Source organism: Balaenoptera physalus (genome assembly GCF_965194825.1).
Source record: "Balaenoptera physalus genome assembly, chromosome: 3".
Classification (NCBI taxonomy): Eukaryota; Metazoa; Chordata; class Mammalia; order Artiodactyla; family Balaenopteridae; genus Balaenoptera; species Balaenoptera physalus.
The window spans coordinates 48838388-48863943 of NC_138890.1; the positions used below are offsets into that span (position 1 = coordinate 48838388).

At 39.8% G+C, this 25556-nt stretch overlaps 2 protein-coding genes across 2 annotated transcripts in view; one reads left to right on the forward strand and one right to left on the reverse strand.

Moving 5' to 3' along the window:
* The window catches only part of LOC309657791 (uncharacterized protein), a 689801-nt gene that overhangs the window by 304629 nt on the left and 359616 nt on the right, over positions 1–25556 (reverse strand). The gene's annotated exons all lie outside the window — the stretch shown is intronic.
* Positions 1833–25556, forward strand: part of NMUR2 (neuromedin U receptor 2) — a 41110-nt gene continuing 17386 nt past the window's right edge. The window contains exon 1 of the mRNA XM_082455682.1: positions 1833–22363. Coding sequence (XP_082311808.1) covers positions 21647–22363 — 717 coding nt within the window. The 5' untranslated portion in view covers positions 1833–21646. The remainder of the gene's footprint in view (positions 22364–25556) is intronic.

Genomic DNA, 25556 nt, shown 5'->3' on the forward strand with positions numbered 1-25556 from the left:
TTCTTTTTCTCCAGTTCAATTATCAGTCTCTACAGCCACTCCTTTTATATCATCCCCAAATCCCTGACTCCTCTCTCCTCCTTTACCCTAGTTTGGCAAAACCCTAACTTTAGTTTAACTCAGTCCTCCCTCTATTTTGCAACAACATTCAAGCAGCTGAAGGGGGCTGGAGAAAAACTCACTAAAGGTCTAACTTGTCTCTCTTTAGATTTATGACCAATACACTCAAGTGGGCCTGAAATACTACTCAGCAATTTCACTCTATCCCCCTAACTAACCCACTCTTCCAACTTCTGAGATGGATGTTCACATGTTTTCATCTCTTCTGAAACCTTCAGCACTCTCTCCCTTTCCTTGCACTCAGCTTTAGACTTACTTTTTAAATATTTCATTGAGAAAATAAAAGCAACCAAAAGAGAACCATTGCATCTTTCCACCACCAAATCTCTCAAGCTACCTGCTTCTTAACCCATAAACTCTGTTTTCACACCTGTATAAAACCAAACCCTCCATTTGTGCACTAGATCACATCTCCTCTCACAGACCCAAGACTTTGCCCTTGTGATCAACATTTCTTTCTCCTCACCATCAATTTCCCCCTAAATATGGGCTCATTCCCAACAGCACACAAATATGCTGCGATTTCTTCTATATTTTGAAAGATCCCTCCATTGGCCTCATGTCTGTCTCCAGCTATTTCATTTCTCTACTCACCTTAGGGGAAAATTCTATGAAATATTAGTATCCTTTCACTCCCTCACACCTTATTCTCTTTTTACCCCACTTTGGGCTGGTTTTCCTTCCACCATCACACAGAAGCTACTGTAATCAGAGTCACAAACAAATCCTATCTTGCCAAACCCAGGGCTAGTGCTCTACTCCAGTCTATGCTCTGCATTCCTTCTCTCACTTTCTGGTCCCTCTTGTGCCTCAGGCATTTTGCTGGGTCCTGGTGTGACCTCAGTAACAACTGATTCTCAACAAACCTGAATGAAGAATTAATACTTCCTATTTAGCATGCTCCTTATCCTAAGAAATGCAAATTTAATAACAGGCTTTTATTAAAAACAAAAACAGATAATCAAAAAGCAGCAATACTCCAAGGAATGTATCATGTAATGATATTTCAGGTATTATTATGGAAAGCTTTGTCACTTATTCACTGTGGAGACATAAAGTGAACCATGTCATCTCTCTGGGCCTCCATCTATCCATTAGTAAAATGAGAATGTTAGAGTTAGAACAATTCTAAGATAGTTTATTTAAGTGTGAGAGAGAATTTCTAAGCATCCTTGAGAATGAGCTGTATTATTGGTCAGTGGCTGAAGCCAGAACCAGTTACGTGTGAAGGTTAAAGAACTGGTCGTATCACTGGTGTAAGGTGGGGGGGTGTGTGTCATAATACTCTGATCTGTCAAATATGAAAAAAATGATAGCCACCAATCTGGATTTATATCAGGATCCTGGAAAGCATGGTCCAGTCACAAAACCTCATTGAAATATGGCCCCTCCTCACTTCTCAGAGCATGAAATTTATTTAATAGGAAACAAGAACTGTCATTTTGCCGTTAGATATAAGGCATATAATTCTGAGATCCAGGCAAGTAAGAGGAGGGAAAAGGAGAGCACGAGAAGAAGGCTAGGATGTGCAGGAGAGACATCTCAGGATGGATGAAGACTGGGAAGGTCTGCATTTCCCCCAAATGCCACCTACTTCATAGTTTTACCGCATATTCGCTTTCTGACTTCTGCATTGTAACTGAGAAAGTCATAGCTATTTTTGTATAATACGTGGTGACCAGTGCTCAAGAGTTCTTAGATGATTTAAAAAAATAAAATGTCTATTGTTTATCTTCTTATAATGCCAAATATGCCTTTTTGTATTCACTTTAGTATTCTAGAGCTGGAAGGGATATTAAAGATCACAGTCCAAACATCAGCTTTACAGATGATGACACAGAAGGTGAATATATCAGAAATAGGTAAAACTAAGACTCTGATCTAGATTAGAATCCTCCAGTTTTTACTCAAGAAATAAAAGAAATAAAAATTGCAGGTAATGACTGCTTTTTATGGATGCATAACTAAAATATTAGTAGAAGTTATACCTGGGTAGAGGAAAAAATGAACAATAATTATTTTCTTTTTCATAATTGAAAAGTTTGCAGTGAGTATGAATTTTTCTTATAATTAGGAAAGATGACATGGCCATTTTCATTAAGCTGTTTTAACTAAATAAGTAATAAATGAACTAATCCTTTTATGTATTGACTTACATACACTATTTATTTAGCGTATGCTAGTGTCCATGGAAGTTTTCCAATTTGCAGTGACTTTATCACTCTTAGTACTCGTAACTCTCCAAAAAAATGACTTAACTCACTGTAGATAATTTTATTTCAAACCATATGCATCACTTGGGAGTTGTTAAAATATTTTAATAAATGACTGAAATTTGAAAACAAAACGAAAAACTGTAAATTATGCATCTTGATTGCTTACCATGGGCCAGAGATAGGCAAAGTATTTTACATGATTATTTGACTTAACCCTGTCAACAATTTATGACCTTGTTACTATTACTATGCTTCTCTCATAGACAAGGTAACTCATCTTAGAATGGTTAAGTCATTATCGCAAGTCTTACTGAATTCAAATCCAGGCTCCTGATTCCATAGACTCATCTCTTAACCACAAGACCGTACCTTCCCTGCTTTGCCATTGGATGCAGGGTAATGAGTACTAAAAACTGAATCTATGTCAAACATTTCCACTATTTCCAAAACTGGCTCTAAATGAGAACCTTCCTGCCAGGGCTGATATGTGTGTAATCTGGGATGAAATGGGAAATTTGGAGGAGTCATGCTGGGAAAATTCTGGCAGACCTACAAAACAGAGCAGATGGAGAAGAACGTGAGGACATAATACTGTTCCCTTCTGTTTTGCCAGCACTCTTGGCTCCTAATGTACTCCTGAAAGGACCCAGCACGCATCAAGGGCAGAGAATATTTTGGCAAGACATTTTGAAACTTGGTTTCTCCTCAGGGATTATAAATTTTATAGTACGACTATAAACTGATTAATGGGAATTCTATTTTTAACCAGTATACCCAGACATGACTCAAGATGACCACTGCTATTTTAACAGTAATTGCCTTGTGAGGCTGTCCAGATGAATTGATGCAAGGGAAATGAACAATCTAGGTTAGATAATGCTCCAGGTGGAAAAGATCTTTTTGGCTCATCTAGTCCAATCTCCTCATTATAACCATAGGAGAAACTGAAGTGCAAAAGTAGGCATCTAACTTAGCCAATATCATATTGTAAGCAGAAGCCTATCTAAGTTTAGAATTCAGATTTCCTGACTTCCAGTCTTGTGTTCTCATCACCAAAACTTGTGGTTTAGTAAATCCTGTTATGCCAAACTGAACATATGGCTCAAGGAAGCAGAGGAAAAATGTAAAAGAAAAAACAAAGAAGAAGTATGTCTGATCGAGACCAGGAGGTGATAGCCATAGAAGGGAAGAGCCACATCTCCTCTCATATTTGTAGCTGAGAGAATAACTAGGAGAGGTGCTGTTAGAGCATATTCCCATCTATCATGAATCTGAAACTCAGAGAGTAACATATCGATTCACTCATTTGGTCATGTAGCAAATTTTATTGAGTGCTTGCTAGGTGCTAGTCATAGTGCTAGATGCTGGAAACACAGCCATAAATGGAATGTAGTTCCTACTTTCATGAAGCTTACATCTCAAAAGAGTAGACAGACCAAAGAAGATAAATCAAGTAAACACAATAGAAGAAAGCGATTATTACAAAAGAAATACAAACTGAGATTGCTGTGAAGGTAAGAAACCAAAGATTGTAACAGAAAATAATATGGTACACTTGCTTTTAGGAAGGGTGTTCAGGGAAAATCTCTGAGCAAGGGACATTTAAGCTGAGAACTGAAATAGGAGAAAGAGGCAGTTTTGCAAGGCTCCAGGGGAAAGAACATTAGAGGCTGAAGTAGCTGCATAGGCAAAGACCCTGAGGCAGGAAAGGAAGGCATGCTGGAGGAACTAAAAGAAGTCTTTTGTTGTTGAAATGCACTGAATAAGAATGAGAAAGGAGAAAGATGAGGTAGAAGTGGGGAGAGGCCAAATGGTGCAGGACCTTGTAGAACAAGTTGAAGATGTTGGGATTTATTCTAACAGCAAAGGGAGGCTAATGGAGGATTTCAAGCTGGGGAAGGATGTGATTCTTTCTGCAGTTTATGAAGATCACTTCTTCAAGATCAGATTGGCTACTTTAAAACCCAGCCAGGACTAAACCTCTGGAATCCCAACTCTGCATGGTGATGAACATGTCAGTTCTCTCTCTCAAGTTCACCTCTCATCATTAGTGGCAACATTAAGTGAACTGATGGATATGAAATCCCTTTGAAGAAGCAATCTGAGCTAAACTGCCCCTCAAGAGTAAAGAAACACCTCATGTCTTTCTCCACACTGTCCCAGCACACAGGGTGCAGAGTAAAGACTGGAGATGGTGATAACCTCTAACCCAATTCTCATACATTTTCTCGTCTCTTCCTTACAACAATCCTAACAGGATATGCAATTCTGAGCTTGATGCATATATGAGGAAACTGAGGCTGAGAGAGGTTAAAATAACTTCTCCATCAATAGAAAACCAGCGTTTGCTTCTAAGACCTTTGGCATCTATCCCAAATCTCATTATAATCCTTATTATGTCTCTTCTCAAGCAGAAAGCTCTTAAGATCATCAGCCTTTGACAGTGGGTGAAAAGGCAATACAAAGTACCAAACCACCGTTAATATTAATAAAATAGATATACATTTCTACCAAGATTTGCCAATGTCTCCAGGAGACCCACATGTTTTAGTTTAAATTGTAACTAAGTTTAATAGTAATACTCGGATATCATCCTACGGTGAGAGGTCACCAAGACTTATTACAAATAGCAATTGAGCTCTAGAAGGGACAGAGAGAAATATATCAAAGGATGCCTGTGCTAATGGGTTTGGAGACTAAGAAGCCAGAGATAAAAGAGTCTTGCTGTCAGCTTGACTGGGACATGTATTGAGAAGCCTTCTCTGAGCAATGATACTGCTTATCTCCTCAAGGGTTCAGGTCTATTAGTAATAACTTCAAAGTGAGCCAGGCTCTATTAGGAGGCTCAGGTCAGTGGCTTTAAATGACTAAATCAATCTTAATGTTGAGAGGGATCTCTGGATTTATTTTTACCTCCATAAACTTTCTTCCCACCAAGGACGAAAAGGTTTGTTCTCTGAAAGCCTTTGGTTAAAGAAGAATTTAGTGGAAGAGCATATCAGAAAAAGAGAAAGAAAAAAAAAATGTTTCCCATTCTACAATAGATTAATCAACTTGCCTCTTAGTTACTGGGTACCTTAAAGGGGCTCTTCTCATCTCTAGGCCTTGTTTCCTCATCGACACGTGAAAAATTCATCTTAGATTATATCTAAGCGTTCTTCTGCTCTAAGGGTCCTTGATCTTGATACAAACACCCAAATTAACTATTCTCAATAGATCATGAATCTGAGATATTTAGAGTCAGTAAAGTGTTTATAGGAAGCCATCCATGTACTCCCAGTTCCATTTGTTAACAGTGATGCATACTTGTGACACTTGGAGTACTACAGCCTATGCAACAGAGAAGAGCAAAAGACTGCCTGTTCTTCAAGGAACTGGTCTATGTCTTTGTTAACCTGTGAATCTTCATGAAATAGCTATGTGAGGACCTGCATCCATCCCATTTGCTGCTAAGGGCTCCTCTCCAGTAACTCCAATACTTCTTCATTGAAGAAGCTCATACATGAGGAAGAGAGGAGAAGGATTTACCACTCCTTACTGATCCACTGCCTCTAACTCGGGATAAGTTCATGACGGTCTGTATTTTCAGGCTTATATTCTAGGATCACCATGGCAACACTTCCCATCAGTAAAAAATGAGATGGTAATGAAGACAGCTGCTGTATAATGAGCTGGGCATAAACAAAGGCAAAGCTTCTAAAGGGTAAAGGGGAAGGAACACACATTTGTATACTGGGCTTTATCAGAAGGGTTTCCCTGGGAGAGGTAAATTGATTATATGCAGTTCTTATGTCAAGACTTAAGAGTCAAAAGTTACATTTTTGTTGCTGATTTGTGGCATTGTCATCAGGCTTGGTCCCTGAAGCCTACTATAAATTGCATCTTGATCATCCAGATATGTGTTTCCTACTCACATTTTAAACGTGCCAGTATGGGGGAACTCATTTGGTGGTATATGGAGCTTTATTTGTCTGCAGGGTCCAAGTCTATCTTTTCCTCACTTGTAGTAAATTAGAAGGAATCAAAGAGCTGAAAATCTTCTGGGGATGCAGGAGGGAGCATCAGTTGGGGAAACCCAACAGTCTTACTTCATCTTTCTATCCCCACCATGCAGCACAAGGCCTTGCACTTGGTAGGCACTGGCCAGTGTTTACCAGATGCACAGATGGATTGATAGACAGACAGATGGACATCAGGTTTCCCTTGCTGCTACTCCTATTATGCTGTTTTGTGCCTATGCCAGTAAATATTGTCTAGTTTCTCTATTCCTGCCTCCTCTGACTGGGTAATCTGTCTGGTGCTGCAGCACCTCTAGGACTGGGATGTAACTTAGCCATTAGATTAATATAACCAGAGTCTGAATGACAGTTCTGTCGGAATGACAGCGAAATGACAGCTCTATCTGAATGACAGCTCTGTGATGGCTAGTTTCCCTATTGCATGCCTTTCTGCCTGTACTGCAAGAACAGCTGCTCCATCATTTCCATAGTTGGATACAACTTACTACTGCATACCGGCACCCTTACACCAGTCACTTGATGACACTTCAACTTGCTGCCGTCTTCTTCCAGCAGTATGTTCTGCCTTCTACACAAGAATCTGTCTGAGCACCACCACAGTCTATGTTTCCTTCCAGTGGGTGTGACCACACTCAGTCATCTCAGAGGCCACACATCTCAAACTGCTAGTCAGGAGCCTTGTGGCAGAAGGGAAGAGCTTCTGTGTCTCCTGATATGCTTTACCTGGGGTCCACTCTGCATGGACCTGCTTGGAATGTTTCTATTGCATTGTCTCTCCATGAATAGCCAGTAGAACAATTCAAAAACTACTACTTCCTCAACTGAAAAACTAAAAACTGAATTTTCAAAAAATGCCGACCAGACAGACCTGGGTTCTCTTCTCAGTTCTACCAATTATTAAATCTGTAGCTTAAAGTAACAAAGTCTCTGAGCATCACTTTCCCTATTTGTAAAATGGGATGACACTAATGGAAATATTTTGAAGAATAAACTATATAAAATGCTAGGAATGACTGACACTCTTAGAAGGAAAAAAAGCCCAGCTGAGAACAAAGCAATCACATACACCATCCTTTCTCCCTACTCATTGTGGTTATAACTGATATCCCAGGCATATCTTTCATTCCTCAAAGACTTTGGTACCTGGTTTAGAGTATCCCTCTCTACAAAGTCCATCATCATGTTGGGTGTTTCACCTCTACATGTATAAATCCATTCAACACCCTGACCATTCTATTTCACGACCATCTCACCTCTAGTGACCCCCTCCACTCCATCTAAGACAATCTGTCTTGCACCATACTCTAGATTTTTCCTTTAACCATAACATTCTCTTTCTAAAATCACATATTTATGAATCCCATTCAAGCCATAATTTGCTGTTTTTCCAGTTTGCATCTTCAACTATTCCCAATGCAACAATCAGTTCATTAATTCTTCATTAATCCCCTTTTTTCTATTTATTTCTCTTATTATTTTAGTCTCCATGATCAATTATTTAAAATACTCAATGATACTCAAACTCCATTGTTTCTCTGCTTTTTTTATTACACTTTTCAGACAAATCTCTATCTTCATTTGTAAAACTTTATCTACTGTCTTTATGACTATAATCTGACAGTCAAGTATGATTGGTTAAAATCATAGTGTAAGGAAGAGTAGTTTAGTAAGACATCCATGCTTTAAAGAAACACCAGTTCTCTTGTGGAGCTAAGAAGCCTACATCACTCACCACCTTGTCACTAACGAGTAGATTCCTCAATAGGAGAATCTTCCCTCTCACTCACTACTATATCTTGAGGCCAGAACAATGTCTGCCTCAACCAATCTGTGTTGACTGACTGATTGACCAGCCTAAAGCGGGCCTTCATTAACCAAGCAACCTTACAACTTTTACTGATTAACTTAGTTTCCTACTTGCTGATAAGCCTAATTGAGTTGTCCTCCACCCTCCCCAAACTTCCACCTGACCTCTGACATTTCCTCCACTTCAACTCCCTCTGCCTGTCATCTCTTTGATGACTCTCAGCAGAAATCATTTCTTTGTACTTCACAAAGAAACTAGAAGCCACCAGACACTGGCTGGAGCCCCTCTACTTTCTGCTACAAAATCTAGAAACCATCTTCCCTTCTCTCACATTAGAGGAGCTGTCTTTTCCCCTTAGTCTAGGTCAATTCTCCCAACTATAAGGTGTATGTCCCCTTTCCCACCTAATCAGGAATCTTGCACACACACAGTATTCCTTTGCTCTTTTCATGTTCTCTCTCTTTCATCTTTCTTCCATTTTTCTCTTTCTTTCAAAGGGATCCTTTCAGCTTTTAAATAAGTCTCTTCCATTAAAAATAGTAGTAATTCCCAGAACTCAAAATTATCCTCTAGCCTCAATCTCATCACTCTTCTTCCCCTTCATAGCCAAACTTCTCTAAATAACTTCTACAATTGCTGCCTGTTAATAAGTCCCCATTTCCTTACTTCCCTCTGACTCCTAAGATTCAGTGCAATACACACCTGCCACCACTATGATTATACACTTTTCACAGAGTCAAGAATGATTGTGTCTTGACTTCTTAGAGGATCTCTTAAACTCTTGGGTGAGGTTCATATTCTATCTTGCTATTAAATGTTGGAATTTCTCAAGGCTCCAATCTGTATCCTGTTCTCATCTGCAGTCTTTCCCTAGGCAACCTCACCCACACCGACAGCTTTAACTATCCTCTATAAACAAAGTCTCACACATTTACATCTGTAGCCAAGACCTTCTTTATGAGTTCTAGTTACCTATGTTCAACCACTTCTGGGTTTTTACACATAGCTGTCATCAAGATTTATCAAAGCCAACATGCTTAAAATTAAACATAAGTTCCCCTCTAAGTTCAGACCTATTCTCATGTTCTTTGTTAATATGAATAGACCTATATTTTCGCTGGTATAATTTAATAGATTGCCATCCATTCAGTTACACCAGCCCAAACCCAGGAATCATAGTGGTCACTCTCCTCTCCTACACACACTATATCCAAACCGCCACGTGTGTCTGTTTTACTCCTTCAATATCCTCCAAATCTAATTCTCTTTATCTCTACTCCACAAATCTAGTGTAAGCCCTCCTCATTCATCTCACTGACTCCTACAATTGTTTCCTGATACACCCTACAACCACACCTAACACCTCAAACTATTCATACAGCAACTGGAGGTATTGTTTCCAAATGTAAACTTGGTCATGTCACTCCCATGCTTATGATCCAACAGCTTCTCATTGTCTTAGGCTAAACACCAGAACACTTAAAATGACCCAGTAAGTCCCACATGACTGCACCACACGCCCCAGGATGTTTTCATACCCAACTTTCAGCTCTCCGCATTCCAGGCACATGACCCTCATGTGGTTTCTCAAATAAATCATGCTTCCGCTAGGCATGAATTCTTTACATGCTCATCTGTGCCTAAAATTTTATCCCTGAGCTCCCTTCACCTGGTTAATTCCTACACATCCTCCAATATCCTTACCTCTTCAGAGATTTTTTTTGTCCTGCCAGATAAGACCAAGTCTCCATATTACATGCTCTCTATGCCCAGTGTATTTTTCTTTTCATCACACTTATTCCAATTGTCACCATACATCAAAATGTAGTGTTTATTTCATTAAATGGCTGTCCTGCCACCAGATTCTAAGGTCCATGGGGGCAGAATTATACCTAGCATAGTGTTTGATAAATAGTTTATTAATACCTGAATAAATTACTCAGTAAATCCTGGTGGTGGTCATAGTAATAGTAATTATAAGAGTGGAGCCATAACACTCTTTCTATGTAGACAAACAAATCTAGGGAAAGAGAATACCCAAGCCCAGCCACGTTCTCTTTTGTAGCTAAGCATGTTCTCATTTTTCTGAGTCTTAAATACACCTATGGCTTAATATGGCAGATCAAAGAGAAACAGGGAGATGAAGATATAAAGCTGTGACCTTCACATATCAGGTAGTGGACCTCTGTCCTTATTGCCTGTCTGGTTCCCTCCTCCCATCTTTGAATGGGGCACTGGACTAACTCCATAATTCACAGAATTAGGCAAGAAATATAAGCTAAGTCAATCTCATTCTTTCTTTGGGGAATGTGATTCTTAAGCAGAGATAGAGAATATAGCTGGAATTAAGCATCAGACAACAGTGTCCCAAAGATGCTGTTCATGAGCATCTACTGCTTTGGTTCTTCAAAGTTAACCTGGTTCCTTTCCTGCTTGAGGCTAGGCTGTTTAGTTCTGTGAATTACCTTTAATTTTGTAAATTACAGAATAGGCTACAACTAAACAAGTTGTGTTTGTTTATTTATTTGCTTCTACAGCATTATTAGTGCTCTCCATCAAAGAAAATTACCTCATGTAGTTCATAAGAGGAAATTAATATAGATCAGATTTTTTCATATCAAAAATACACCTTCTTTTTTAGTTTTCATACATTTATAAAAATGAATCATAGATCAGACCAAAGAAAAAACTCAATAATTTCAAAAGGCAGAAGTTGAATCAACATGTTAACATAAAAGATTAAAAAATTCAATCATGTAAACAACAGCACAGACTTATAAACTACCTTCAACTAAAATGTGATTGAAGACAAAAATCAGTATTATATTTATGCATTCTACTTCAAACCACTTATTGGATGCCTCCCGGGTACCAGTATAATGGCCATCGATCAAATCTTTTTATTAGTAGGTCAAACTCCTTGAACTGTTAGTGCAGGAAAATAGCATTTATTGAATGCTTACTGTATACCAAACACTATGCTTAACTATTTATATCCATTTTGCCATTTAACCCTCACAACAATGCTAACGAGTTAGGAATTATTAATCCCATTTTACTGATGAGAAAATTGATGTTTAGATAGGGTATGTAACTTGCCCAAGGTAATATAGATTCAAGCAGCAAAATTAAACCTAGGTCTTCCTGACCAGTTTAGTATCATCAATGAAATAGCAAAACCTATGAAAGAAACATCAGACCAGAAGACCAGAAAGAAACTTGTAGAAAACCTGATTATCACAAATAAGACTTTAATGCCACACAAGCTGTCAACGTGCTGTCCTTCCATCTTTCTCCCCTCCTTCTTCTTTCCTTCATGTATATACATATCCATTTAACCAAGCTTGATTTAGTGCTCTTTATGCTTTTATATGGCAGCACTGTCCTAGCCATGGAAGTAGAATAGTAAGTAAGAGTGCCCTGCCGTTATTAATCTTAATGTCTTTACTGAGAAGGCTGACAGTTTAAAAAAGAAACTACAAAATCTCTTGGAAGCTACAAAGTATTTTCCTAAAGTATTATTGGAACTCACAAAAACCCTGTGAATAGGTGATATAAGAATAACCCAAATTTTCCACAGAAGGACACAGAAGTACATCCATATAAAATAACTTGGCCAAGGACCCATTATGCTAAACATTCCTTAGATGGTGGTGGAAGTGGCATTTATATACAGGTCCTCTGACTGCTGGGATTAGGACTGCTACTTGACTCTTCCCAGTTTTCTTCTCTGGTCTAAATCATGATGCTAGACTCTTTATTGAAACCAATGACAAACCTCAGCTGGAGAGTCTGAGGGCGAACTAATGAAGAGCATATATTATGTTGAAAAGTGCTGGCACTCTTGGTTTATATTCTTTTCCACTTCAACTGCTGTTCATACTGCTCTTCACAGCCTGCTTTGCTAAACCTGGAAAAGATTATTTCTGAGGTATTTACAATCCCCCCCTCCTTGGTGTTGGTGTTTGACCCTGAGGACAGCCATCAGATTTATCTAAAAAACAGATTGACTTAAGAATTGTGTGTGTGTGTGTGTGTGTGTGTGTGTGTGTGTGTGTGTGTGTTTTAGAGGTGGGGAGGGGGAGAAAGAGATGGAGAGGCAGAGAGATCACAAGCTAGGGAGAGAACAAACTTGGTTAGAAATTGAAATATAAAGAAACTATCAATTTGCATTTTAACCTGGGCAAGTCAGTACCCCTTTCTGACCTTCAGTTCTTTCTTCATAAAATAAAACTGTAAACCAGATAATCCCTGGGTGTCTTCCACTCGGAGAGTCAACAGTTCAAAATTCACTCTGTAAGAAACAACACTCACTTCTTCCTGTATCACCGCAGGCACTGCTGAGAACTTGGTGCAGAAATGAGTGGAGAAGTTTGAAAAACCCTACAAGCCCTGCCAGCTCAGCAGGACCTCCTCACTGTCCTCATACCACATCCAAGTTCCCTGCACTAGAGCTCATACCTGGGCTCACAGGATCATTCCAATTAAAAAAGAACTATAGAAGTTATTTAGTCTAGTGTTCCTCACACTTTAATGTACCAACAAATCTCCTGGGAGTCCTGCTGAAATGCACACTCTGATTCAGGAAGTCTGAGCTGGACCCCAAATTCTGCAAGTCTAATAAGCTCCCGTGTGACACTCATGCTACTGGTCTGTGGAGGACACTTTGAAAAGTAAGAAGCTCACTCATCCTTGTCTGATTTATAATCCTTTCCAGCAGCTCTGAGCAGTCTCCAGGCTCTCTTAAATATCTTCCCTGCTAGAAAAGTCCCTACCTCTCAGAGAGCTTCCTTTATTTGTCTTCAGAGAATTCAGAGAACCATTAGAAATCTTTTCCTTGCTTTAATTTAGTATGTACCTGTTTGTAGCATCATTATTTGGATCAAAGAAGCAGCATTTTGGGAAGACTAAAATGTGAAAAATAAATTAACTTTTTTTTAGTCTCTAACACAGGCTTTACAAAGAACTTACAAAGGGAAGTTACAAAAATGTATATTTAGGGTTAATTATTTTTAGTCCTATCTTTTTGACCCAGGAATTCTACTTATATGTATCTAGTTATTGAAAATGTTTTCATTCCAGTTAACTTTCCTTCGTCCTAAATTTGGTAATATGACTATTACTACTATAATGACTTCTTCTACAATTAATACTAACAATAGCTAACACTTACTTAGCACTTACTATGTGCCAGGTACACATGTAAACTCATGATAGCAGTAGCTACTATTATGTTTGCAGTTTCTACAGAGGTGGAAATAGTGACTCAGAGAGGTTAAGCATTTTCTCAGGTCACACAGTCAAGAATGGTGGGCTTGGACACAGCAGTCCTGCTGACATTTTTTTTCTATTTCTATCTCCTGCCATCATCTCCACTGCTACCATTTAAGTCCAAGTGACCACCATCTCTCATTTGGACCACCAGAATAGCCTGTGCCCCTGATCTTCCCCACCTCCATTCATTTCCTTACTGTAGCCAAAAGAAATCTTTCTGAAGATCATATCATAGTCTCCTGCTTAAAAGTGTCACTGGCTTCTTTAATAGCAAACTGAAACAAAACCAAAGAAAGCCCTTGGTATGGCCTATAGGTCCCTGCATGGTCCCCAGCTCACAGCATAGGCCCCTGATTCAGTGGCCCCTACACTTCCTCCTAATGTACTAGACTGCCCCCTCCCACCACAGGGCATTTGCACATGCTCTTTGCTTTGTTTGGACTGCTCTTCTCCCAATCCCTACCTCCAAAACTTCCTTTTAGTTGCTTCTCATCTCTGAGATCTCAGATATAGATCACATCTCATAGTTCTGTTAATAAAGTACCTCTCTTAGGTGACCCTGCCATAATTTTACATTATTTATTAGATTAGTTGATTAGTCTGTCTCTTCATCTGGATCACCCAAAAACCCTGCGTACTTTCATTCAAAATACTTTCCACGGTGACAAGCACACTGAATGGTGTTATCTACAAGTAACCCTGTTGTATAAATAGCACTAATACGGAAAATTGCCATCTACTCTATTCTGTGGACCAATTTATATCAGAACAATCTGGATATGCTTCTATGTGAAAGTTTGACAGGTTCTATTAACTTGAGTGCATAAATTTTTTTTTTTTTTAACTTAAATCAAGAGGTCCTTCAAAATGTGAATTCCAGAGTTGAGTACATGTCAGCTATGGACTGATCTTTGTGTGAGTATGTTGTGTCCATAGGAATACTCTGTTTAAAGGTAGATATCCCAGAAATGCATGGCTCGGTAGTTCATGTGAGAATAAAATAACATTTGCTGCATGATAATTCTGACTCATGAATCAGGGCAAAGGCAATGGTTAGGTTCGGTTCAGGTCCCAACACTGATGATAATTAACTACGTGAGTTCATAAGGCATTTAACCTCTCTAAATCCTGGATTTTTTCATCTGTAAAATGGAACTAATAAAAATACCTCCTCATTGGGTTGTCTCAAGGATTATATTAGAGAATTCAAGTAAAGCTCTTAGCTCATTTCCTGGCACATAGTTAATACTCTATCATGGAAGCTGGCACTGCTGCTGATTCTACTGCTATTGCTCCCAATGATAAGGATGAGGATGAGGATGAGGATGAGGATGATGTTATTTTCCCTCAAAGTGATGAGAAGCTTAAAGAAATGATAAGATTTTAAACACCTATCAGGGCAGGACATTCAGCCAGTGGGGGCTTTTCCCTACTTGTAAATCATACCACATAGTCTGGTGTTGACTTTCACTGAGTCCCCTTCTGATCTGCAGAGAAAACTGCTCTGGTTGCTGCTCAGGTATTCACCTTCATAATGACAATTACTAAACCCTCCATTTGTTAGTGGTTTAAGCACCCTGAGTCATTTTCTGTTTCCAATCAATGAAAGTCATTGAGACTAGGGGACTAGAGCTGAAACTAACTTTATTTCCATCAAATAGTTTAGAAAGAAATCAACAGCTACCATGATTCTCTTCCTGGACACGTGACATCTCCTGCCACAGAAGCCCCCACTGACTTTCTGGGAAACTGTGAATCCAGAGAAGTGTCTGTGAAAATTAGGCTAAATCAAGGTCCTCTTCTTCTTTCTCTCCTGTAAACCTGTCAGAGTGCAGACCCACTGGGCTTTGTAAACAAAGGACAAGATTAGTCATTAAAGGTAGAAGGATTACCATATTAGCCAAATGCCATCAATAGTATGGAATATTAGTATTTTAGGGACCTTGGCCTTGGTGATGAGGAAACTCAGACTTTGAGAGATTTAGTAACTTATTTAGGGTTTACAGGTAACCCAAGACAGAGTCAAGACCATGATGAAAACATTCAGAGATCTAGAAGTAATCATGAAATGGATTACAATAATTATATAAGGCAGCATAGATATGGTAAAAAATGAGATGTCAGGTCACCAGGGGGTATCTCAAAATCATTTATTAACTAAGCGAGTATTTACTGAGTGATTAGTCTGTCCAAAGCACCATGCTAAATACTGGTGATACTATCATTAGCAGGACCTGGGTCTTGCCCTATGGGATACATGGTTGAGTATAATACTATAAACCAGGAGTTTTCTGTAAAGAGCCTGTTATGGGCTGAGTTTTGTCCACTCCAAAATCCATATGTTGAATTCCTAACCCCCAGAACCTCTCAATGTCATCTTATTTAGAGATAAGGTTCTTATAGAGGTAATCAACTTAAAATGAGGTCAACAGGGTGGGCCCTAATTCAATATGACTGTTCTTATAAAAAGAGGATATTAAGAGACAGACAGGGACACAGGGAAAACAACACGTGGCCATCAAGGCAGAGACTGGGGTGATGATTGGTGTCTACAAGCCGATGAATGCTGAAGATTGCTAGCAAACCATCAGAAGAGGGAAAAGGCATGGGACAGATTCACTGTTACAGCCCTCAGAAGGGACCAACCCTGCCAATACCTTGATCTTGGACCTCTAGACTCCAGAACTGGAAAACAATAAATTTCTGTTGCTGAAGCCACACAGTCCGTGGTTCTCTAATATGGCAGCCCTAGCAAACAAATATAGAGCTCAATAGTAAATATTTTAGGCTTGCTGGGCCATTCGGGCTCTGTCACAACTACTCAGCTCTGCCACTGTAACACAAAAGCAGCCACAGACAAAGCATAAGCAAATAAATATGGTATTCTAATAATACTTTATCTACCAAAACATGTGACAAGATGTATTCGGCCTATGGACTGTTTTGCTGACCCCCACTATAAAGTCTTAAGATGAAGGCATGTAAAAGTTAAGAGAGTAGCACACAAGAGGGACACCTCATCCAGTCTGGAAATATAGGAGATGTCTTCTCATAAAATGCGTTGAACAAACTGAATTCTGGATGACTAACACATGTTAACAGAGTGAAGGGAGATGAAGGAGGAGGGAAGACTACCTCAAGCAAAGGGAACAATATACACAGAGGTTTGATGCTCTTTGTGGGGCAATTGCCAGAAACATAGTCCGGCAAGAGCATGGTGTATAAAGGAGACTTAGGAACTGAAGATACAGAAGAGGAGGAAACAGATCATGAATTACCTTATGAGTCATATTAAGGCAACCGAGACCCTTGAAGGACTTGAAGTAGAAGAGATATATGATCATATATGCATTTTAGAAACTTTATTCCAGCTACAAGATAAGATGGTATTGGAAAGGGAGTAAAGTAGAAGTGGGGGACCAGCTAGAAGTCCAGTGAAGAGATGATGGTGGCCTGGAAGAGGGAAGTGGTAGTGAGGATGGAGAATAGTGGATGAAATACACATATATAAACATATATATATATATACATATATATATTTGAGATATAATGGTTAATGGACAGGAAGATTTGCACATTGATCAGATGATAGTGGGTAAATGAGAGGGCAGAGTCAATATGATACATAGGTCTCTAGCTTGGACAACTAAGCACATGGTAATTCACTCACTGAACAGAGAATACAGGAAAAGTTCAGCTTTAGTGGGAAGATGGTGCATGAACTTGGTTTTAGACATGTTAACTTTGAGATGCACACTGGACACCAAGAGGAGATACTGAATAAGCAGTAGGATATATGCAGCACAAATATGACTGTTCACAGGAACCCCAAAGGTAAACTAATCCTAGTTTCCATAACCTGATAAAATATTAACAGATGGCCACTCAGCCTTAGTTGAGTGCCTTTAGTGACATGGGTGACCCATTTCTATTTTAGTCTGCTCCAAATGCTCAAAATCTTCCTCTTTATACTGACAACCCATTGCTCTCAGTTCTGCCCTAGGAAGTGAATTAGGATAAATTAAATTCTTCTTCCATTAAAACTATATACTTTTAATAGCTGAAGGCAGGGATCATGTCTAAGCCAGGTTTCCTCTTTCCTAGGACAATAACTCCAACTCCCTCTACTATCCCAGTTGTCCTCAATAGACTATGCCAACTTATCAAGTCCCTCTTTAAGTGCAAGAGTCAAAACTGGAGCCAACACTCTTGGTCTGGACTAACTAGTGTATAATAGGACCGATGATAATCTTCCTTGTTTTAGGCACTATAATTTCACTGATGTTATCCAAGGTCACATGAGCATTTCCTGACACGTGAGGATGCCAAAGTTAAAAGTTGGGAATGTTATGCCTCTTAACCAAGCTTCTGTTCCCACTCCAGAGTCTCTGGGAAATGTGTTCAAATTGCTCACATTTATAAAAGAAACACTTTCTTATAAGATGGTAACAATTTTCCTAATTACCTCTTCAACAAATATGATTGCTTCATAGCCAGTCTAATTCCTACAATGCCTCTTTATTTATGATCCATTTACTGAGTACATTCTCAATACCCAGAACAGTACTAGATGTTAAAGGATGGGGAAAAGTCCTCCAGAAGGATGGGATTGAGAAGCTACACCCCCATGTCAGGTCTTCCCAACAGTTTTATCATTGTATTTTGAATGGTAGAATATTCCATATTATCCTGGAAAAAGATAGTGCTGTACACAACTTTCTCTCCCCAGTCACAATACATACACAGCACAAAAAAGAAATAAGCTTTTGCTGTTTAAAGTCACTGAGAGTTTGATGTTGTTTGTTACTTCAGCATAGTGTAGTCCAATTTATTGACTCAAAACTGGATATGGAAGTAAAGCACTGCTGTAACAAAAAAACTCTAAAATATATGACATGAAATCAAAACTACAATGAGGTACCACCTCACACCATCATTAAAAGTCAGAATGGCCATCATTAAAAAGTCTACAAAAAACAAATGCTGGAGAGGGTGTGGAGAAAAGGGAACCCTCCTACACTGTTGGTGAGAATGTAAATTGGTTCAGCCACTGTGGAGAACAGTACGGTGGTTCCTCAAAAAACTAAAAATAGGATTACCATATCCAGCAATTCCACTCCTGGGCATATATCCAGACAAAACTATAGTTCAAAAAGATACATGCACCCCTATGTTCATAGCAGCACTATTCACAATAGCCAAGACACGGAAACATGCTAAATGTCCACTGACGGATGAATGTATAAAGAAGATTTGGTACATAGATACAACGGAATACTACTCAGCCACAAAAAAGAACAAAATAATGCCATTTGCAGCAACATGGATGCGACTAGAGATTATCATACTAAGTGAAGTAAGTCAGAAAGAGAAAGACAAATACCATATAATATCACTTATATGTGGAATCTAAAATATGAGACAAATGAACCTATCTACAAAACAGAAACAGAATCATGGACATAGAGTACAGACTGGTGGTTGCCAAGTTGGAGGGGGTTAGGGAAGGGATGGAGTAGGAAGTTGGGGTTAGCAGATGTAAGCTTTTATATATAGAATGGATAAACAACAAGGTCCCACTGTATAGCACAGGGAACTACATTCAATATCCCATGATAAACCATAATGAAAAAGAATATTAAAAAAAAAGAATGTATATATGTGTATAACTGAATCACTTTACAGTAATAAACACAACATTGTAATTCAACTATATTTCAATTAAAAAAAAAAAGATATGGCATTAGTCTAGGGGTGAGATGGTGGGCAATGAGAAAACTGTTATTAGTAGATGGGAGAACCCATATGGGGAGCTGATAACTTGTCCTTTAGTTTATAGGTCTCGGGAACAGACAAGAGGAATCACATGTAGAGCTGATGGAGAAAATATCATGTACCACCCAGAGTTCCTGGACTTTTAACTTAAAGCTGTGCCTGGATAGGCATGTTGAAGCATCTCTATTGGGGCAGGGAGAAGTGTATTTTTCCTGCAAGAAAGAACACAAGCTAAATCTTTGGTATCCAGAGGGGCAGAATGTACAGTCACTAATTCTGTTTGCCAAATACTGTTGGTTTTCTCTTCCTAAACACATGGTAAAATTGTTCTTCTCATTCTTTTTGGGGTTAGGAGTGGCCATGTAATTTGATTTGGCCTATGAAATGTGATTGGTTGTGATATTTGTCTTTTCCAGGCAGAAAATTCAAGAGCCAAGGTCCCCTTTGGGCATCTTCCTTTGGGGATTATGGAAGCATAGGTTGGAGCCTGCATCCCAGTGTGAGAACAACGTATAACAGAACAACCCTAGGCAACCCTGAATGGATAGGTAGAATAAGCAGGAAATAAACCTTTGCTTATTTTAATACAATAAAATTTGGGAATTTTTGTTACTGAAACATAACTTAACCCAAATAACTGATACACTATGTGAGCTTCAACAAGCCCCATAAGTGTGTGCCTCTGTTTCCTCACCCGTGATGCAGACATAAAAAAAGAACCTACCTCATAGAATTATTGTAAAGACTGCGTGTGCTATATGCCTAGGAAGAATAAGTGCTTAATAAATATTAGCTACTGTTTTTTTTTATTTGAAAGATTTTCGCAGATGACATTGGTACCCCCATATCACATCCCCTTGGCCCACCTGATTTCAGCCACAGAGGGTAGCCCTGTGTTTGCTCAGACTTACCTCTGCTGATAAATTCAGGCTGCATTTCTATTTTCCACCATCATATGGAAGCCTGTTCAATCTATGGGCAGAAACAGTCCAGAGACACTGGGGAGTTATTGGCCCCAGGAGCAACCCTCCTGCTCAAAACCCTCCAAAGATTTCTCTGCAGCTTGAATCAGATGCAAAGTCCCTGCATTTTGAATAAGATCCAAACTCTTTATCAAATCCTAGAAAAATTTATATAATCTGGTCCCTTCCAGTCATTTCAGTCTAAACACTCATACTCTCCTGTCCACTCATTAAGTTCCAGCTATACTGGCCCTCTTGATGTTTCTGAAACACATCAAACTTGTTACTGCCTCAGGACCTTTGCACTTGCTATAACTTTTGCTGGGAATACACTTCCCTCAGCTCTTTGATGATTGACTTTTCGTCTGACAGAACTCAGCCCAAATGACATCTCCTGAGATAAATTTTCTTTGACCATTCTTGATAAAAGAATGCCTCCAGTCTTATGTTTGTAGGTCCCTTATCCTTCTTTTTTCTTTACAGCAAAAATTATGATCTGAAATTATATTAATTCATTAGTTTGCTTGTACATTTTCACAATTCCCTATTATAAGAAAAGTTCCATGTAGGCAGAGACTTTGCTTGCTTGTTCACTGATGTTTCTACAAAGCCTAGAACACTACCTGGTACACGGTAAATCCTCAAGAAGTATTTGTTGAATAAAACAGAATGAATGAATCTCCAATTTACAGATAAGGAACTGTGGCTCTGAGAGTTGGAGTAACTTTCCCAAAGTCTTACAGCGTTTCTACAGATGTCCCTGATTCTAAATCCTACTGACTTTTGCAACAGCAAGGTACTGTCTAAAGAGATTGAAGTGTCAGACAGCAGGCAGGGCGAGATGACATGCAGGTGTTGGATTCTATCGTGGACACAATTAAAACCAAAAAGGAATATTGATCACATTTTCCCCAGGGAGCCCTGAATTGCCAATGGAACAAGATAACTTGAGAAATCTATTGATCTCCCATTTTTGTTATGCTGTACAGGTGACAAGGATCAATGGAGATTTGTACTCTTCTACCCATGACCTTGCGACCTAAATTTGTATTTCCACCCAGATTCCCAAAACTTTGCAAAATGCACAGCTCCGAGTGCCCACACCTTATTTAACTTAGTGTCACCGTCTGTGACAGCTCTGCTCTCCCAGCTCCTGCCAATTCAGAGAAACGTCTCCCCCTCGTCTCCTGCTCCCTGCATAGGAAGCTAGCACGCCCCACCCAGCTGTCCTCTTACTGAGCGTCTGACACACACATTGGCCCACAGCCCGCAGAGGGGCGGGGCTTCTGTCTCGGGGGCTCTTCAGAGGGGGTCTGAGGTCTGAGCAGCCCAACGTTGCTGAAGCACTAGCCCTCTCCCGGCCTCCTTCACTGAGCCTGTGCTTCCCTGCCTGCTTTCTCTTTTCTTTCTGGCTCAGCTTGGGACAGAGGATCATTCCAGAGGAGGCTCAGGTCTTGCATTTTAACGGCAGTGATGGAAAAACATGAGAATGTTTCCTGGATCTACCAACAGGAACTGGAAGATCTATTCAAGAAATACCTGAACAACACTGATGACTACCTGGCTTTGCTCTGCGGGCCTCCACGCAGCCACCTCTTCCTGCCGGTGTCTGTGGTGTATACTCTGATTTTTGTGGTGGGGGTCGTTGGCAATCTCCTGGTGTGCCTGGTGATTCTTCGGCACCAGACTATGAAGACACCCACCAATTACTACCTCTTCAGCTTGGCTGTCTCCGACCTCCTGGTCCTGCTTCTCGGGATGCCCCTGGAAGTCTACGAGATGTGGCGCAACTACCCCTTCCTTTTTGGGCCCGTGGGCTGCTACTTCAAGACGGCCCTCTTTGAGACGGTGTGCTTCGCCTCCGTCCTCAGCATCACCACGGTCAGCGTGGAGCGATACGTGGCCATCCTCCACCCGTTCCGCGCCAAGCTGGAGCGCACCCGGCGGCGGGCCCTCCGAATCCTCGGCATCGTCTGGGGCCTCTCTGTTCTCTTCTCTCTGCCCAACACCAGCATCCACGGCATCAAGCTCCGCTACTTCCCCAATGGGTCCTTCGTCCCGGGCTCTGCCACCTGTACGATCATTAAGCCCATGTGGATCTACAGTTTCATTATCCAGGTCACCTCCTTCCTCTTCTACATCCTCCCCATGACGGTCATCAGTGTCCTCTACTACCTCATGGGGCTCAAAGTGAGTATCCAAGCTGGCTGCAACCGTTATGGCAGCATCCCTTCTTTTTTCTCTTGCTCAAAGTTCAGAGAAACATTTAGAACTGGAGAAGTTCAGAATTGGAAGGGAGCATAGAGAAAAATAGGATGAGCTCAGAGGGGAAACTCAGAAGTTAAAGGACTGGATTCAAATTGGACAAAGAGTAACCACAACTATAAATTGTTTCCTTTAACTCACCTTCCATTGTTCTTCCCTCTATACCTGTGCTTCTCAAACCTAGGTGTTCCTACGAATCACCTGGAAACCTCACTATGGGTACCCATGGGCAGGTCCTTCCCTCCAGGAAAATCTGATCCAGTAGGTCTAAGGTTGAGCCTCATTTTAAATAGCACAAGGTAGCTGCCCATGGAGAGACTGTTTCACACCCTGCTGTCTCTTTCCTGCCCTCACCTGCTTTGCCTGCATTGAGATTTTCCTCTGCACCAACTTGGTCTGAGTATAAAATAAACTATCCCTGCCTATCTTATACTCCAAGACAGATATAGTTTTAAAGTCAGATCCTTCCTTGTGGTTGCTTTGATCCTTTGGTTGAAATATCAGATTAAAATGCAAAAATATGGCCTGAGCAAGATCAACCTGGACTTCTTTTGAACAGGTGGAGATTGAGGGACGAGGAATTAAACAGAGTACATAAAATAGATTAGAAGACAGTGTGAATAAGAGATAGCTGGAATTAATAGAATATTATTACCTAGTTTGCAACATTTTATAATTAGAGCTTTCTCTCCTGTGCTCCTCATGGTAAACCGATTTCTTTCTTTTCTTTTCTTTTCTTTCTTTCTTTCTTTCTTTCTCTCTCTCTCTCTCTCTCTCTCCCCCTCCCTTCCTTCCTTCCTTTCTTCTTTCTTTCTTTTCTTTTTCTTTTTTCCTGGATCTGAATTGTCTGAAACTGTTGTTTTGTTTTGCTTTTGATGAAGGTAGGAGTGAGTCTATATGATTCCTTTCCTGGTATATTCTGCAGCCAAATTCATAGAGATGAAATCTGTGACAGTTTTATAACCATTTAATGAGGTAGGTTGTGTAGGAAATAGTCATGAGACTACTTAGACTCCCAGGTCTGAAGCTCACATATAATTTGCCTTTAGGCAAAGCCCCTCAATTCTTTCCTGGAGTTAGGTTTTACATTTATAAAATGAAAAGGTTACATCAGATCATATCTAAGGCTCCTGATAGCTCTAACAGTCTGTGATTCCTTAAAAAAAGAAAAGGAAAATCTGTGAGTGGGAGCAATGTGAATTATAAATGAAAGGAAAACAAAGCAGACATCACATTCACATCATATGTACCAAGATGGCTCTGATACCATGTATTATGTGATAATTAATATACTCCCATCTCAGTGCATCTCTGAGAAAGGTGTGTGTCAGAAACGAGTGTTCCACAGATGGTCCTTTCAAATAAATACTGTGACTAAGCAGAGTCGCAATGTCTAAGGAGAAAGAATAGAATTTAAGTACAACAGATGACTGGACACAGGAGTAAATCTAATCAGGTAGAGTTATGCCAGTCTCCTGGAGGGCTGGACACTATAATTCCCAGAGACATGTGTCAACCCAGACTAGCTCACAGTCATCATGTCTTTAGAAAGCCCTGTGTATCCAACTGTGGGGGGGAAAGGACTTCTGCATGATTCCAAATATCATAAGCCCTATAAGAAATATCCATCCCAAATTTATCAATACCATCTCTTCAAACAGCAAACAATCGCTTGCCTTGGGTCAATTTGGAGGAAATATTTAACTGTGAATAGGAAACACATTTCCCCCTCCAAGCAATTAATTTAAGTGTCACTTTGTTTTGTTGTCATGAATCTACAGCTACCTTGTATCAGGAGCTAAGTGACAGACAACAGCTTAGAAACCACCCTAGTTTGCTTTGTGTATGTAGTGCAACTTACAGCATCCTATTCTCAGGAAGGATGAGGTGTTACCCAGAGGACACCAGGAAAAGAACTATCTGCTTAGAATGTCACTTCTATAGTAACATTTAATTTAAAGACCTCTAGACTGGGAATCAGAAGTAGGACTTAGTCTGTGGCATTGGTCTCAAGGCCTTTGCACCTTTTGCTCTATTTTCACCAGAAATGTTCCTTCTGTCTACTACTGCAATAGTTTTTGCCTTTCTAATTCCCACTGATCCTTTAAATCATACTTCACTCACACTTCCTCCAGGAAGCTCTCCCTGATTCCCTAACTACCTGGTCCCTCTCTAGGTGCTCATGATTCTTAGTGATTTCCCACCATTGCATTTATCACAATTTATAATTCTATATTTGTGGGTTCCTTAACTTCCTCCTCTCCAACTGGACTGTAAGCTCAATGAATGAGTGAATGAGGCTAAATTATTTCCTTTATTGCTGGACTTCAGCTTCTCTACCTTCAAAATGTGAGACTTGGAAACATTGTCTCAAAAAGCCTTTTTGATCTAAAAGATTTTTGAAGAGATTCAATCAATTCTGAGGAGTAGTGATTCTCATGGCAAGTCTAAAGTTGTGATTGACTGTGGGCCCCACTGCCTTCAGAAGGCAGAAAACCAAGACTGATGTAATCCCAGGACCAGGGAAGAAGCAGGGGAGCAATATGTATGTTCAAAGCTGAGCAATCAGAGCTGCTTCATCGTTACAGGACACAAGTGTCCACCAAGCTGCTCTCCAGGGTTCGAACATAATGGAGTTGGGAAACAGGCAATCCCAGGGCAAGTTCCTTCCCACCTGGGAAGCTCTCACCTAGTCCTTGTATCTCCCACATGCAGCATTAAAGCTGAAGAGGATGGATTATGAATTGTAGCAGAATTCAGCCAGGACAAACAGGGTTGGACCGATTTTTTTTTTAAATAAACAGATTTTGTTCCGATTATAGAGATATTTACACAAAAGCTATGATTATATCTTGGAATCCTAAAGCTACATAAATGAATCACAATCTATATAAATGAACAGCTGGTGAAATGATTTTAAGCAGTATAGACAACTGATCAGGATTATATATCAATCTGAATGATAATCAACCTCACGTCTCCCCTTCACCTTTTATCTTACATAAAAATAACTAAAAGGAGTGAGGTAGGAAGTGTTCTGAACTTCCTATAGAGTGATGACAATTTTCCTCTCCTATTTTTGTAAGTTGACTTTAAAAGTGCTTAGGGGTGGGTGAGA